Raw genomic sequence first — 14,732 nt, 5'->3', positions numbered from 1 at the left:
TTAAGAGAAGCACAGCTGCTAAGACTGCCTAACATGTTCTATGTACATGAAACATTATGAAGAAATTAAATTTGAAGATTGAAATGAAAGAAAACAATTTACAAGATTTTAATATCTTATGATAGTTCCAAAGCAACCACTCGAAATTTGGCTTTAATCTTTGCTTGCTTATGTCTTTACTCTACTTCTGTCTAACAGTCTTATCTTATGAGTAATGATGTTTAAAAGGCGTGCGTAGTGATGACAATAAAACGATTTTTAAGTCATGTAATTCATTAAAACCGTGCGATTATAGTTCACAATTATTTGAAGAGATACTAAATAATCGAATATTAAAATGAATTTGAATTATACAGGAATTGTATATATTTTTTAATATAAATCAAATATGAATGTTACCAACAAAAATAAAAAAATACATAATATACTCAGTAACTACAGAATTTGAAAATTCTTTTTTGCGCGTAAATCGATTACTTATCGTATACTCGATTAATGTTAATTTTAAACAAAATAATCGATTACTGAGCATCATATGATAAATCGTACCATCACGCCGCGTAGGCAAACAATCTTTAGTTGCCAAACGAAGTTACAAGTGAAGAGTAATAGATTTGTTCTTAGTTTGAAATGGACTTAATTTTGTGGGTGCTGCTTGCAGTTGTTAGCCTATTATTTTGGCTCTACCAAATCAATAAAGATTATTATGTGCTCGCCTTCTTTGCGCCTCGTGTGAAGACCAAAGATGGACGCCCCGAATGGACAATTGCACCTGTGCCCAAAGGCAGAACAATTTTTGCCAATGGTTTTGACTTGTACGGTTTAACGGAACGTAAGTTGTTTCGTGTGTAGATTAAAAACATTCATTATAATCTTTGTTTATCCGAATCTTTTTTTGCAGAGCAGGTATTTCAACGATTGCGCATTAGGGCAGAAACATTCCCATCTAGCTTCATAGAATATGGGTTCGGTATAGCAATATACAATATAACTGACGCGGAAAGTGCTGACCTAGTATTGAACGATCAGAATTTGATAACCAAAAGCATTATATACGATTTTCTACATCCAGCACTGTGCACTGGACTCTTGACTTCTACAGGTAAATTAACCATAACATTACGATAACTTTACGATTAACTTATTTAATTGCTTTGCAGATAAGAAATGGCACAGTCGAAGGAGGCTGGTAACACCCACTTTTCACTTTAATATTTTGGGACAGTTTGAAGAGATATTCAAGCAAGTATTTAAAGAACATCTTCACTTTTGAATACATTTTACTAATTTGTATTTGCTATCTACAAATATAGAGCTGAAAGTTTTAAATTTGTTGAACAATTTAATGGAGCGTCGGAGATTTCAATTTCTGTAAGTGAGCTGATACCCAGATTCACTTTGAATTGTATTTGTGGTGAGTATGCTTATCATTTAATGCTGAGTCACTCTTTTGAGATTATATTTCTCTTTCGCAGAGACTGCCATGGGGGTTAAGCTCGATGATATGGCCGAAAAGGGTGATCTTTACCGTGAGAACTTTACTATGATCGACAAGTCTTTCGTAAGACGTTTGAGTAATCCATTTTTCTGGAACAAAACTTTATATGAATACTTCAGACCAAAGGCGGACGCAAGTTCACTAAAAGTTGTTCATGATTTCTCCAACGAAATCATTGCCAAGCGTCGTATACTTCTCGAGGCGGATCTACAACATCGCAAAACAACACAAGATGCAGACGAAGATATGTGAGTACAAATAATGTGAAATTAAAATGTACATTACTTATTCATTTATTTATTTAGCTATGTGAACAATAAGCCACGCTTTGCCATGCTGGATACTTTAATATTTGCTGAGACGGATGGTCTTATCGATCATAAAGGAATCTGCGAGGAAGTGGATACTCTCATGTTCGAGGGCTTCGATGGTACATCAATAGGTCTCACATTTGGATTGATGAATATGTCTCTCTATGGTGACAAACAGGAGCTTTGCTATCAGGAAATCAATGAGTACATAGCTGGTTAGTAAAATTCTGTAACACAAAGTATGCATTGTATAACTGTATTTATCCCATAGATGACCTCAGCAACCTGGACATTAATCAAATAGGTAAACTAAAATACTTGGATTGCTTTATAAAAGAAACAATGCGAATGTTCCCTTCGGTACCTGTTACTGGACGACAAGCAGTGCGAGAAACAGAACTGGCCAATGGTCTCATTCTTCCAGCCGGCACACAGATCTCTCTGCATATATTTGATATTCATCGAAGTCCCAAATACTGGGATTCACCGGATAAGTTCCAACCCGAACGATTTCTGCCTGAAAACTGTAGAGATCGCCATACTTACGCCTATATTCCATTCAGTGCCGGACAGAGGAATTGCATTGGTCAAAAATATGCAATGCTGGAAATGAAGACTCTCCTCATTGTTGTTTTAAAACAATACAAAATTCTACCTCTAATTGATACCAAAGATTTGGTTTTCAGTACAGGAATTACCCTGCGAACAGACAATAATATTAAAGTAAAGCTTGTGAAGCGGCAATAGACTAAAATTGTTTTAAGTAAAAATAAAAAGTGCCAAATTCTAAAAATATGTATAAAATAATACAAATTATTCTTCAAATAAAAAGAAAGATTTTTTAATTTAAGGGACATTTGTGAGCTTCATTTAAGAGATTGACAGTAGAGAATATATAACGTACACATTCGGATTGCCATAGCGTTGATATCAGACAATTCGAAAAACCTAAGAGAGCCCACACTCTTGTGTTTTTGTTGACTATGAAAGTATGTCAAAGCTAAAGATCTTTGTAAGAGAAAAGTTCAAGTAGCTTTAGCTTTCCTTAAGAGAAGCAATACTGATAATGTGCCACATTATGTTCAAGAAATATGATGCCATACTCGTATTTGTGCCAAGACTTAAAATGCCATATTCTCCTTTATGAATGAATAAAAATCGTTTCAAGATTAACATGATGATTGACTATCAAAATCTTAAAAGGGTAATATTTAATAAGAGTTTATTTAAAGTAACTATAAGCTTAATAGTAATCAATCAAATTCACAAAAGGGATTGATTTAAAGTAACTATAAGCTTAATAGTAATAATTATTTAAATATTAAGCAATTCAAAACTGGTCATTTGATTTATATTGAGTTTTACAAGACTCGATTTGGTAATGACAACAAAAGCATTATTTGGATGTAATGTAATTTACATTAACGTTAATTTCCGTAATCAATTTTATTTTAAATTTTCGTTCATGTAATCTTTTTCAAATGAACTATATGTCAAAAAATAAAATAAATACGTATGCATATAATAGAACTACATGTAATTAGATAGTTTACAAGGCCGCATCGTTGACGCTTTTAGTAAATCGCATAAATCAAGCATTCGCCCTGTTGCGCTTCGCTGTCCACGACAAGGTATTTGGTAGTTGAGTCTATCAACTTATTTTAGCATGTCAAGCATGAGTTGGCATTATCAATGAAATTTTAGAAGCTTAGATAAAGCAACAATTTTAGCCGCAATCGTTGAGCCAAAGCCCTGTCAATCCCTCAATTAGTCAATAATTTCTTTATGTTTATTAATACAATTGATCAGTTGGTACTGCTGTCCAAACACAATCTTATCTTTAGCGATGTTTACTGGGCATGAGAAAGTGTCTGTGAGTGCGAATGCGAATTATATGAATTGCTCGGGTATTCGAATAGTATTTAGTTCCCGAATTTAGCTAGAAGCGAACAGTAACAAAATTGTTCTTCAATTAAAATGGACTTATTCTTGTGGGTGCTGCTTGCAGTTCTTAGCCTTTACCTTTGGCTCAAGGAAATGAATAAAGACTACTTTGTACTCTCCTTTTTTGCGCCTCGTGTGAAAACCAAGGACGGTCGTCCTGTAGAGAGCATTGCTCCTGTGGCCAAGGGCAAGACAATTTTTGGTAATGGCTTCGACCTGTACGGCAAAAGTGACGGTGAATTTAACATTCGAATTAATTTGTTGTGATCAACTGTGAACTTGTTGTTTTTATAGCTGAGATATTTCAACATTCACGCGGACATGCTAAGAAAATTCGAAGCAGTTATATTGAATATGGAATGGGCATGGCACTTTACAACGTCATTGATCCTGAGGTTGTCGAACTGGTACTGAATGATCAGAATCTGATAACCAAAAGTGTGATATACGATTTCCTGCATCCTGCGCTACGCACTGGACTCTTGACCTCAACAGGTAAAGTACAATAACGTGAACTTATCATAAGCGATGTTTAATTTACCGTAATTATTTTAAATACAGACAAAAAGTGGCACAGTCGACGCAAGATATTAACACCAACGTTTCATTTCAATATATTGGCACAATTTGAGGAGATTTTCAAGTGAGTAATCGTATAGCGGAAACAATTCAGGTTTCATTTAGTTATTTATTGATTTATTTTTCTATTATTTTTCGATAGAGCCGAGAGTCTGAAGTTCGTTGAACAATTTCGTGGCGCATCCGAGATTTCAATTTCTGTTAGTGAGCTGATACCCCGCTTCACTCTCAACAGTATTTGTGGTAAATATTTTAAACTTGAAAAGCTAAGAAACAGAAATTTATAATTAACAATATATTCCATAGAGACTGCTATGGGTGTTAAACTCGATGATATGGCTGAGAAGGGCGACAATTATCGCAAAAACTTTGCTTTGATAGAAAAACGTTTCTTAAGGCGAATAAGCAATCCCTTTTATTGGAATAATACAACTTATAATCTCTTTGGCGCCAAGGAGGATAAACCCATGCTAAAGACAATTCATGATTTCTCTAGTGAAATTATTGCCAAGCGACGCATTCTTCTGCAGGATGCTCTGAAGAATCGTCAGAATGCTCACGCAGATGCCGATGATGATATGTGAGCATTGATAAATCGTAGATAGATTTTGAAATTAATTTCCATATTTTCATTTAGTTACATCAACAAAAAGCAACGCTTTGCCATGCTGGACACCTTGATATTTGCTGAGAAAGATGGACTCATTGACCACCAAGGAATTTGCGAAGAAGTGGATACACTCATGTTCGAGGGCTTCGATACCACTTCAATGGGTCTCATATTTGGACTGATGAATATGTCGCTTTATGCTGATAAGCAAGAACTGTGTTACCAAGAAGTCAACGAGTTCATCGATGGTGAGTTTCATTCAATTGCGTTGAAGTTACATCCTAATTATTTGTATTCTATAGATGACTTTAGCAACCTGGACATCAATCAAATAGCTAAACTGAAGTACTTGGATTGCTTTGTCAAGGAGACAATGCGCATGTTTCCCTCGGTGCCTTTTATGGGTCGTCAAGTGCAGCGAAAGACAGAGCTGGCCAATGGTCTCATCCTTCCTGCTGACACACAGATTATGCTGCATGTGTTTGATCTCCACCGCAATCCCAAGCATTGGGATTCCCCAAATGAGTTCCGTCCCGAGAGATTTTTCCCCGAAAACTCTGCGAATCGCCATATATACTCCTACATTCCGTTTAGTGCGGGGCAGAGGAATTGCATAGGTCAAAAATATGCACTGCTAGAAATGAAGACGCTGCTGATCGTTGTGCTCAAGCAGTTCAAGATTCTGCCACTTGTGAATCCGAAACATTTCGTTTTTAATAGTGGCATCACACTGCGCACCAACAATAATATTAAAGTAAAACTTGTGAGGCGATGAGCATGTTCTGATCTTAGTTCATAAATCGATTATTTATACGATGATAAAAATGTTTATACCAATTAACAAAAATGCACTTAATATCTTTTTGTTTGTAAAAGAAAGCTTAGATAATAATATCTAATAATGTCGAGTGAAATTAGTGAAACTCAGAATGATGAAGCTAAATAAAAAAGCGCCTATCAACATGATTAATATATTTGATTAGTCGCAACTAATGCTGACTTTGCGATCATAACAAAGTCAACTAACGATGACAAAGCAATTTTAAGTAACTGACCAACCTCAAGGTAAAATTATTGCGAAAGTAATGTTCGCTTTTTAGATTAATCTACTATTGCGGTAAGCTTTTAAAAAGCGATTAGATTGCGGTGCTTTCGAATGCAAAGCTCTCGCTAATTAAAAGACTATAGTCTACTTATGAGCTGAGTGCAAAGCACCCTTTTAGTAATTGTGCCGAGCTGTAACATTATCAAATAGTTGGGAAGTTGGCAACACAGCGAAAGAGTTCTTTAATCTGCGCTTAGTCTTGACTAGCTTTCGGCTGATAATCGCTGGCAACGGGCAGCCTGTTGGCTGCTGGCTGCAGTGATGCTGCAACTGCGCCATAAATCATTCATGCACAGCCAAGCAAAAGCAGTTTTGCCACAATGAACAAGTCTACAGTTGTCTCTCTGTCTCCTTCACTCTCTTTCCACTGCATTTATGCAAAACACGCATACGCCCCCTGTGTCAGAGACGGAGAAATGGAGACGCAACTGCAGCCAAGACTTGGCATTGCCTTGGCGTCGAGTCATCCTTATCTTTTAGCGCATACATTGCACATAATGTGCCAGGCACAGACTGAGAATAGGGATTGTAGATTGGGACAGGGATAGGAATAGGGTTTCGGGTTGGTTTCTTGAGCGACTCTTTACTGTTACTGTTTATACCCGTAACCCATAGAGTAGAAGGGTATTATAGCTTTATGCTTGAAGGAAATGTATGTAAGAGGCAGACGGAGGCATCTCCGACTCCATAAAGTATATACATATATTCATAATCGGCGTTAACAACCAAGACGATCTAGCCATGTCCGTCTTTCCGTCTGTCTGTCTGTCTGTCTGTATGTCCGTATGAACACTTAGATATATATATATATTCATAGTTTTTCCACGCTGACTATCTTAGTTGCTTTGACAATCTGGTATATTTTTCACTCTATGGTATATTTTGAATGTAGTACTTTATCAATATACCAAATATAGCAATTGGTATATTTTTAATATTTTTAAGGGTATTCACTTGATATTTAAAATGTATTCCTCACTCTTTTGCTTCTATTCACAATGGATACCGGGTATCTCATAGTCGAGCACACTCGCCTGTAATTTTCTTACTAGTTTTTTTTCTCGCAGTTGTCGCTTTTGATTTTGACAGTTCGTTACTCGGTTATACCATTTGCATGCATAATGCACACGGCAAACTGGAGCCAAGTCAAGCCCCTAAAGCCAGCAAACAGAACCAGGCCAGAACGTTTGCCAGGCGCCACTTTGCAGTCAGTTGTTGTCACATATGCAAGGACATTATCATCATCATTATCATGCTCAGCATGATCATTATGGTTACACAAGTACAATGATCTAGTGCAACTCATCTTAGTCATCAGCAGCGGAAACAGCGGAAAAGAAGAGAAAAAATGCTCGAAGATTTATGGATAAGGACAATTGCGCAGACTAAGAGCGAACATTTTAGCAGCGCAGCCATTTTCGGTGGCTTATTGCAGATTCCAAGCGACAAGCTGTGCTTTTCATTTGCTCGCCACGCTTTGTGGCAGCATTCCATTTGCTTGCCAATGCGATTTCACTTCTATGTCATGCAAATTAAATTCCAAGTGGGCGGCGGCGTCTATGTCACTCTCTGTTTGTGTGTTTGTGCTTTTACTGGTCAAATATTTTAGTTGGCAAAATGGAAAGTGAGGACTGCTGGCTGCTGGTTGCTGGTTGCTGGCTGCAACTGCTGCTGAGTTGATGCCACATCTCTGACCCTGCCGCAAAGTCAACAAACCAACTTCATTTCTGTGGCACGCTTCACGAGAAAAACTGCGCACTTTTCGGCGCGCGCAGTAAATAAAATCAACTGCGTCACAGTTTTTGCAACAAAATGTTGCTTACTCTCTGCATCCCACTCCCCTCAACGACTGATGAGATCATCAGTTGTGAAAGGGCTACACGTTAAGGGCAACAATGAGAACGTGAACGAGAACGAGAACGAGAGGGAAAATTAATTACTTTATGCGCATCTGCTTTTGCGTAACAAATTGCGTACGACAGCAGCCGCATCATCGAACACTTTTCACAAGCACTCAAAATAACCACCTCTCATTTCCCCCCTCTTCTGGCATCCATCTCCCCCCAATGTATGGCTATTAATTTCTATTAAGCAGCCCTCGGTAGCTGCCATACTTCATTAAATGCTTTCATGCAATCTCACTTTGCCTCGTCTACCTTTCACTTTTATTTTTTCCATTTGTATGTGTATTTGTGTAAGCGTGTGTGTGTGTGTGTGTGTGTGTGTGTTGACTCTGATTGGGATTAAGGTTTGGCCAACAGGCCTCGTTTTGATTGCCTCTGTGCCAGGCCAGGCTGAGGCCCGTTGCTGAGATTGCCAGCGGAGGGGGATGGAAGGGGAACGAGGCTAGGAAGTGTCGAAGAATGGACTGGAAGAGAAGGCAGCGGGGGGTCAGAGGGCTTCAGCGTTGTGAACGTGAAATATTTCATTTGCTGCGAGTTATTTACTCTGCGCTTTGCCTTTGCTTTCCATTTCCATTGGCTTTGCTTTGCTTTGGTTTTTTTGTTTTTTTTTTTTTTGTTTTCTCGAATAACTCGATAAAAATGTCAGAATCGCAGGCACTGCAACTATGCCAGCATATTTGTAACACACGCAGCTCGAAATAAAAACGCAAAATCAACATGGAAAATGTGAAAATAAATATATAAATTACGCAGAAATATAAAAATATATCACTGTATTTCTTATTTCATTTATTCAGCTGACTTTGCTGTAGAATATTGTTAAACGGAACTTTCTTCACTTTTTGCAACGAATTTATTATAAAATATTGTTCGAAAATTTTACTTTCTTTATGTATTTTTCTAACCACTTCAAAAGTACAACAAACAAGATATGCAAGCTAAATATTAATTAAGTTAACTTTGCCATACAGTTTTAATAATAGAGCAACCACAACTTTGTGCAATTGTTGAAAGTCTTCAAGGAAATGCACTTCAGAAAAGTCTTCTATGAATTAATTGAATACTTTTTAAGAAACTTTGGGCACTAAACTATGAAAATTGGTTGAAAATATTTTTTTTTACATACGCAAAACTAAAACACATACGATATTTTATTAATAAAAAGTTACTCTATTAAACATATTGCGCACTCACTTATAATTAGTTTAAATATTATAATATTTTGTTTGCAGTAATATTAAGTAAGCTATTGCAATTATAATTATTTATAAAAATATTATGAATGAATAGGGCCGACGGCAAATATTTTTAGTTTACTACTTAAAATTTGTTTGCTTTATGATATAGTTAAAGGCTTAATAATAAAGTATACCTCAAGTATTATATTCCTAAATAGGAATTAAATATAATAAAAAATATTAACATATTCCAAATTATACTCAAAATTGGTTTGCTATTTAATATAAGTATTAGATAATTAGTAAATAACAAATAAAATGAATAAATTCTGAATTCTACTTTAAATTGATTTTCTATGATGTACATATGTTATAGTCATTAATATCACAAAAAAAAAATCAAGTATTATTTTCCGAAATTGGAATTTGAATTGTAGTACATCTAGTAACTCAAAATGTATTCATTTATCGAACTTAAATTGCTTTCGAAATTTAATAATGCTTGCATAGCTTTATACTTTTGCTTTCAAACTTCTTGTTTAGCAAATTCTCTAAAGTTCAGCAATAAATGTTTTTATAATATAAAATTAATTCTATCAAATTTATAAAAACTTTTCAGAATGAAATATATTTCTAACAAATTAAGCTCTAGAAAATAAATGAAATACCAAAGACCCACTTAGACACACGTCCATTGATTCAAATCAATTCATTTAATAAGTCCAGCTTAACAAATCCATTAAAAACTTTTCGGACCAAAATGAATTTCTAACATATAGTTCTCTAGAAAATAAATCAAATTACAAAAACTCATTTAGTGTAGACACACATTCTTCAGTGCATAATCAATTCCAATTCATTGAAAACTTTTCAGAATTAAATACACTTCTCTAGTAAATAAATGAAATACCAAACCCATATTTAGAAATACCTAGAGTATGCACACTTCGTTCATTGCTAAACCAATCCATATTTTTTGCAGTTGTTTTATTTTTTGGTGTAGCTTTCACGTTGTGTACGTGTGTGTGAGTGGAAGGATACAGAAGGAGGCGAAAGGAGGTGTGTGAGGGGGCAGTCAGTGTGATTATCGTTTTCGGGCACGAAAGTCATTTAACAAAGTGGCTGCTCGCTTCAGCATCAATAACTGAGAAGCAGCCTACAATCGTTGGCTGCCTGTAGGCGCAGCGTGTCCTGCAAATGTCCTGCATGTCCAGTCGACAGTCGACAGGCCATAATTTTTATTTTTTTATTTTCGTTATTTCTTTTTGTCGCTGACCAAATGAAGGTCATCGCATCGCATCGCATCGCATTGAATGACTTGCTTGCTTTTCGGTAAATTGAAAAAATAAAGAATCGAAACGAATAGAGAAGAGAAGCACACTCACCTGGCTCCATTGTGGTCGTGGCCTCAACGGGTGGCGCCTCCGTGTTCGCCTGACTCTTGTCTAGCACCAGAAGAAGAATGGTCAAGGATATGAGAGCCCAGAGTGGCTTATGGCGCATACGTTGCCAACTCCACATGTTGGCCAAAAAGTTGATAACTGTTTTTCCCGTTGCGGTTGTTCTTGTTGTGGTTTTTTGCTGTTATTGTAGTTGTTGTCGGTTGCACACGAGACGAGCAAATGCGTCAATCAATTGGCTGACATTGAGCCGAGCCAGTGGAATAAAACACTTGAAAAACTTATGCTGAGCTCACTTCACAGCACGCCAGTAAATTGTTTTGCCATTGAACAAGCATTAAATAAAATATTTGTTTTGTTTTTCTTTTTTATTCTTTTGTAATTTATTTTCAGCTTTATACTTGGACTGCGTCTTTAAACCGCTTACAAGTTGCACTTTCCAGTTGCCGTCGCTCAATGCCAGTTACAGCACTTACAGCGACAACAACAACAACAATAAAACAGTCTCTCTTCGCCAAAATAGAATTTCACTATGGCTCAAAACTGCAACAAAACACTCACATATGTACTCACACACTCACACTCACACACAGTCGCACACACCTACACACTCGTGCCTCGTGTGTGTATTGTTTAATTTTGGCAATATTCCAAGTCACTTTTTTGGCCTGTAGATTTTCACTTTTGTTTTCACTTTCTTAACCAGTTTTAGTTGCTCCAAAAGTTTTCTCCAATTTTCAACTGCTGCCTTCAACGGACGATGACAAAATGTGTGAATTTTGCCAACGTTTCATCCTTTTATAGTCCTTACACCGCGTCGTTGGATTCGACGCAGTTGCTGCGAGGATTCGTTCAGCTTAAGTTCGGCACTGAACGATGCCAGGACACGAACGCAAAGGACACGATGCGATTACACGTGTATTTTGCCGGTAACTCGTGTGTTTTTGTTTTGATTTTTCGTCTTCTGTGTGTGTTTTCCCCCCAAATGTTGCTTGGCTTTCGCTTTCCACTTGCCGCATTTTAGGCGCCAACTTCGTCAGTGTGTGTGTGTGTCTGTGTGTGTGTGTGCGTGTCCTTGTAAATCTGCACGTCGCAGCGTTCAAAATGACGCGTTGCTTTGTTGCTCCCCTCGGCATTAGCTACAAATGAAGTTTACATTACTTCTGGCTGCCGCATTTGATTAGTTTAGCACACTTACTTACAATACACACACACATACACACACACACTCTGAACTATCAATTGAAATGCAACAGAGTTGCACTGCTAATGTATCCTTGGGTAAAGCAACAACAAACAATTTGAAAGTGCATTCGATAAACTAATCAATAAATCTAAACCTCAATTATGTACGAGACTTGCATCTCAAATCCCTTGAATCAAAACGACATTGGCCGCATTTTGACAGATTAAGTTCAGCATCAGCTTTGCAATTCCATAAAGTACATTTATTTTTAGATAAATGTCATGGATGTAAAAGTGAAACGTATTCAATTACAGCTCATTAAAGTGGCAGCAAAAGTTTGCTTTATATTTACCAAAAGTTTATGCTTTATATTTGACAGCTGTAAACTTTCATTTTATATTATTGTATATGAGTGAAAGTTTTAAGCTTAAACAAAGAGTCTAATAATAACAATAATAATAATAACAAAACATAATTAAAATAAGAGTTTAAGCAAAAGTACAGACATTTTTGGTTGACGATCATAATTTACAATTAAGAAGGCTACAGCCGAGTATGCTCGACTGTGAGATACCCACTACCCATTTTGAATAAAAGCAAAGCAGCACGTTATAAAAATATACCAAGTAAAATACCACAAAATACTAAAATATACCAAATGTCATATTTGGTCATATTAGAAATATACCATAGAGATCAAAATATAGCAGAATATATATATTTGAATGTCAGTCTTTATTATTATTTATTTATTTATTTATTTATAGCTTAAACCACATCTAAAAACTTTCTTTCGGAACAACACAAATAAAGTAAGGAGAACAGTTTTTAGTAGACGATCACTAAGTTAATAATTAAAATAAATTGATGTCTATATTATTTTACAACAAATTTAGAAAAATATATTTCTGCAGTATTATGCGTTGCCTTAAGATTTTTAAACTTAGAAGCCAGTCGTGGAAATATATCTTTTTAAAAATAATATGTTATACATTTATATGTTCCCAGCTAAGCCTTTAAACATGCTCATAACATATACTATATACCAAACAATCCGATTTCACTTTCCATTGGCAATCTCACCAATGTTATCGACTTCATTTAAATATAAATATTTTGAAAATGAATTAAATTTTTATTTCTATTTTATTTATTTAAGTTCAATTTAATCAGAAGACAGTAAAATAAAACTTTTAAAATCTTAGGAAATCTTAAAGTTAAGAACACTTAAAGTAACATAATTTAAAGCTCATTAGAAAGCTTTGTAAATCGGAATTCAAGAAGCAGATTTGACTTTTCATGGTCCATCTCAAGAAATAACACAATTAAAGCACACTACCTTCATATTGATTAATTTCTCTCTATAATTTAGCCAACAAGCTTTTTGCATTGGCTGAGTTAGCAATCAGTTAAAGGACTGCCTCCTCACTTTAAGCACACCCCATTATTATGCCGCAAGCTTAATCCTTGTCCGTTTGAAGTGCTGTCATTGCAACGGGAACGTAGCATGCTGCCACGTCTGTCTATCTGGCATATTGCAGAGCAGAGATGAGCAGAGCACAGACGGCACCCCGAAAAGTAGGCAATGAATTGTGCTGAACAGGATAACGACGATTCGTCAAGTGGAGCCTGGGCATTGCGGTGATTTGAGCACTTACACTGCGGTCAACACACAGCAAATGTCCCTCCAGCATTGACAACCTTGGCCACTAATTACGTAAATGAATTCTGTGGCAAGCAAGCGAGGCCACTTGCCACTTGCCACTTGCCACTCGTCGCATGCCGCATGCCTTGTGCTCAGTGAAACATTTCCGGTGCCTCACACTGATAAATGTTGCCTCATCGTTGTCATCGTCATCGTCATCGTCATAGTCGAGCTGCTCATCGTCGTGCTTTGGAACAACAATTGAATGCAAGCCGAGCACAAAAGCTGTCTGGCCGAGTCCTTGCCCCACACACTACTTGCCACTTGCCACTTGCCGCTTACCGCTTGCCACTTGCTACTTGCTGCTCAGTCGTCTGTCGCATTGAAAATTTGCTGAAATGCGAAACGCGCAACTCAAACAGAGGCGCTCAGCTCAAGTCAAGTGGAAAATGAAACTGATGTTGCTGCTATTTGCAATTGTATCACAATCTTCCTGCTTTCTGCTTTCATTGTTGTTGCATTTGTTGTTGTTGCTGCTGTTGTTGCTTGTGCATTGCTGGAAAACTGTAAATTCAATTGTGCTGCATTATCTGTATAATTTGTTGCATGCCACACGTATTTGTTGTCAGCCAGCTGCTTCGTTGCATTCTTCTCACTGCATTCAAGACATATTCACACACACACACATAGACACATACAGATGCTTATCTGACATGTTTGTGCATGTTTGGCAAACAAATAAATTCAATTAACTGGCAGCAAGCGAGTTGCAAGTTGCTAGTTGCCAGTTGCAACTTGCCACTAACCACAGCTGCAAGTTGGCAACAAAGTTTTTGCCCTTCCTCCATAAACGAAATTAAAATCCAAGCTAATAATTGATGTTGTCATTGCATCTAATGCAATTTGCCACACAAATTTGCAACAGTTCCAAATTGTATCTGCATAAAATTGGATCAATTTTTGCATGGCAAATGTTGTTTATTGTCGACATTGATGCATCTTTTCCATACTATATAATTCAAGTGGCAATCAATGTAATTACTTAACGTAGTTTCTTCTCAGCTGGAAAATGGAATATGAATTGCTATGGAAAATAATAGAGCAGTTTAAATAAAATAAAAAGAAAATAAGCATGCTGAACTCATGGCAAAGAATAAAACACATTAATTGTGCTATAAATAAATCAGTCTATGAAAATAAAATCAGCAATTGAAGCACAATTTAAAATTTCAATTAACTGCTCGCAATTTTTCGTTGAATACTGTCAATCAATCACTCAATCTGTCAGTCAATCATTTAACACAATCATTAAATATTAACTGCTTAAAAAAACTTGTAAGTTTCACTAAACTTAAGATTCCTAGCTAAAATT

At 36.3% G+C, this 14,732-nt stretch overlaps 3 protein-coding genes across 4 annotated transcripts in view; 2 read left to right on the top strand and 1 right to left on the bottom strand.

Annotated features, from left to right (window-relative positions):
* Nucleotides 1-11,303, bottom strand: part of LOC117572329 (locomotion-related protein Hikaru genki) — a 33,631-nt gene extending 22,328 nt beyond the window's left edge. Inside the window, exon 1 of one of the 2 annotated variants that reach the window (XM_034255065.2) lies at nt 10,515-11,303. In XM_034255065.2, coding sequence (XP_034110956.1) covers nt 10,515-10,650 — 136 coding nt within the window. In that variant the 5' untranslated portion in view covers nt 10,651-11,303. The remainder of the gene's footprint in view (nt 1-10,514) is intronic. The other variant, XM_034255066.2, reaches the window with a different exon arrangement.
* LOC127565461 (cytochrome P450 4p1-like) lies at nt 552-2,612 on the top strand. Its single transcript, XM_052003999.1, has 7 exons — nt 552-832; nt 902-1,102; nt 1,161-1,242; nt 1,314-1,414; nt 1,476-1,746; nt 1,804-2,024; nt 2,081-2,612. Exons 1-7 carry the CDS (start codon nt 631-633, stop codon nt 2,554-2,556), a joined length of 1,554 nt encoding a protein of 517 aa, XP_051859959.1. The 5' UTR covers nt 552-630; the 3' UTR covers nt 2,557-2,612.
* Nucleotides 3,304-5,781, top strand: LOC117571299 (cytochrome P450 4p1-like). The gene is made up of 7 exons (XM_034253369.2): nt 3,304-3,988; nt 4,048-4,248; nt 4,315-4,396; nt 4,475-4,575; nt 4,639-4,912; nt 4,970-5,190; nt 5,245-5,781. Exons 1-7 carry the CDS (start codon nt 3,787-3,789, stop codon nt 5,715-5,717), a joined length of 1,554 nt encoding a protein of 517 aa, XP_034109260.1. The 5' UTR covers nt 3,304-3,786; the 3' UTR covers nt 5,718-5,781.
* Nucleotides 11,304-14,732: the final 3,429 nt, after the last annotated feature.

This window comes from Drosophila albomicans, chromosome 3 (assembly GCF_009650485.2).
Source record: "Drosophila albomicans strain 15112-1751.03 chromosome 3, ASM965048v2, whole genome shotgun sequence".
Classification (NCBI taxonomy): Eukaryota; Metazoa; Arthropoda; class Insecta; order Diptera; family Drosophilidae; genus Drosophila; species Drosophila albomicans.
The sequence above is the reverse complement of the archived record's forward strand: the minus strand, read 5'-3'. Positions and strand labels throughout refer to the sequence as shown.

What these genes read in the sequence shown, in the direction of transcription:
- LOC127565461 (XM_052003999.1), top strand. Translation starts at nt 631, where the DNA reads ATGGACTTAATTTTGTGGGTGCTGCTTGCAGTTGTTAGCCTATTATTT. An exon ending in CTTGTACGGTTTAACGGAAC is followed by an intron (nt 833 to 901) that starts GTAAGTTGTTTC and finishes CTTTTTTTGCAG; the next exon opens with AGCAGGTATTTCAACGATTG. An exon ending in TGGACTCTTGACTTCTACAG is followed by an intron (nt 1,103 to 1,160) that starts GTAAATTAACCA and finishes ATTGCTTTGCAG; the next exon opens with ATAAGAAATGGCACAGTCGA.
- LOC117571299 (XM_034253369.2), top strand. Translation starts at nt 3,787, where the DNA reads ATGGACTTATTCTTGTGGGTGCTGCTTGCAGTTCTTAGCCTTTACCTT. An exon ending in CACTCTCAACAGTATTTGTG is followed by an intron (nt 4,576 to 4,638) that starts GTAAATATTTTA and finishes TATATTCCATAG; the next exon opens with AGACTGCTATGGGTGTTAAA. An exon ending in GCAGATGCCGATGATGATAT is followed by an intron (nt 4,913 to 4,969) that starts GTGAGCATTGAT and finishes ATTTTCATTTAG; the next exon opens with TTACATCAACAAAAAGCAAC.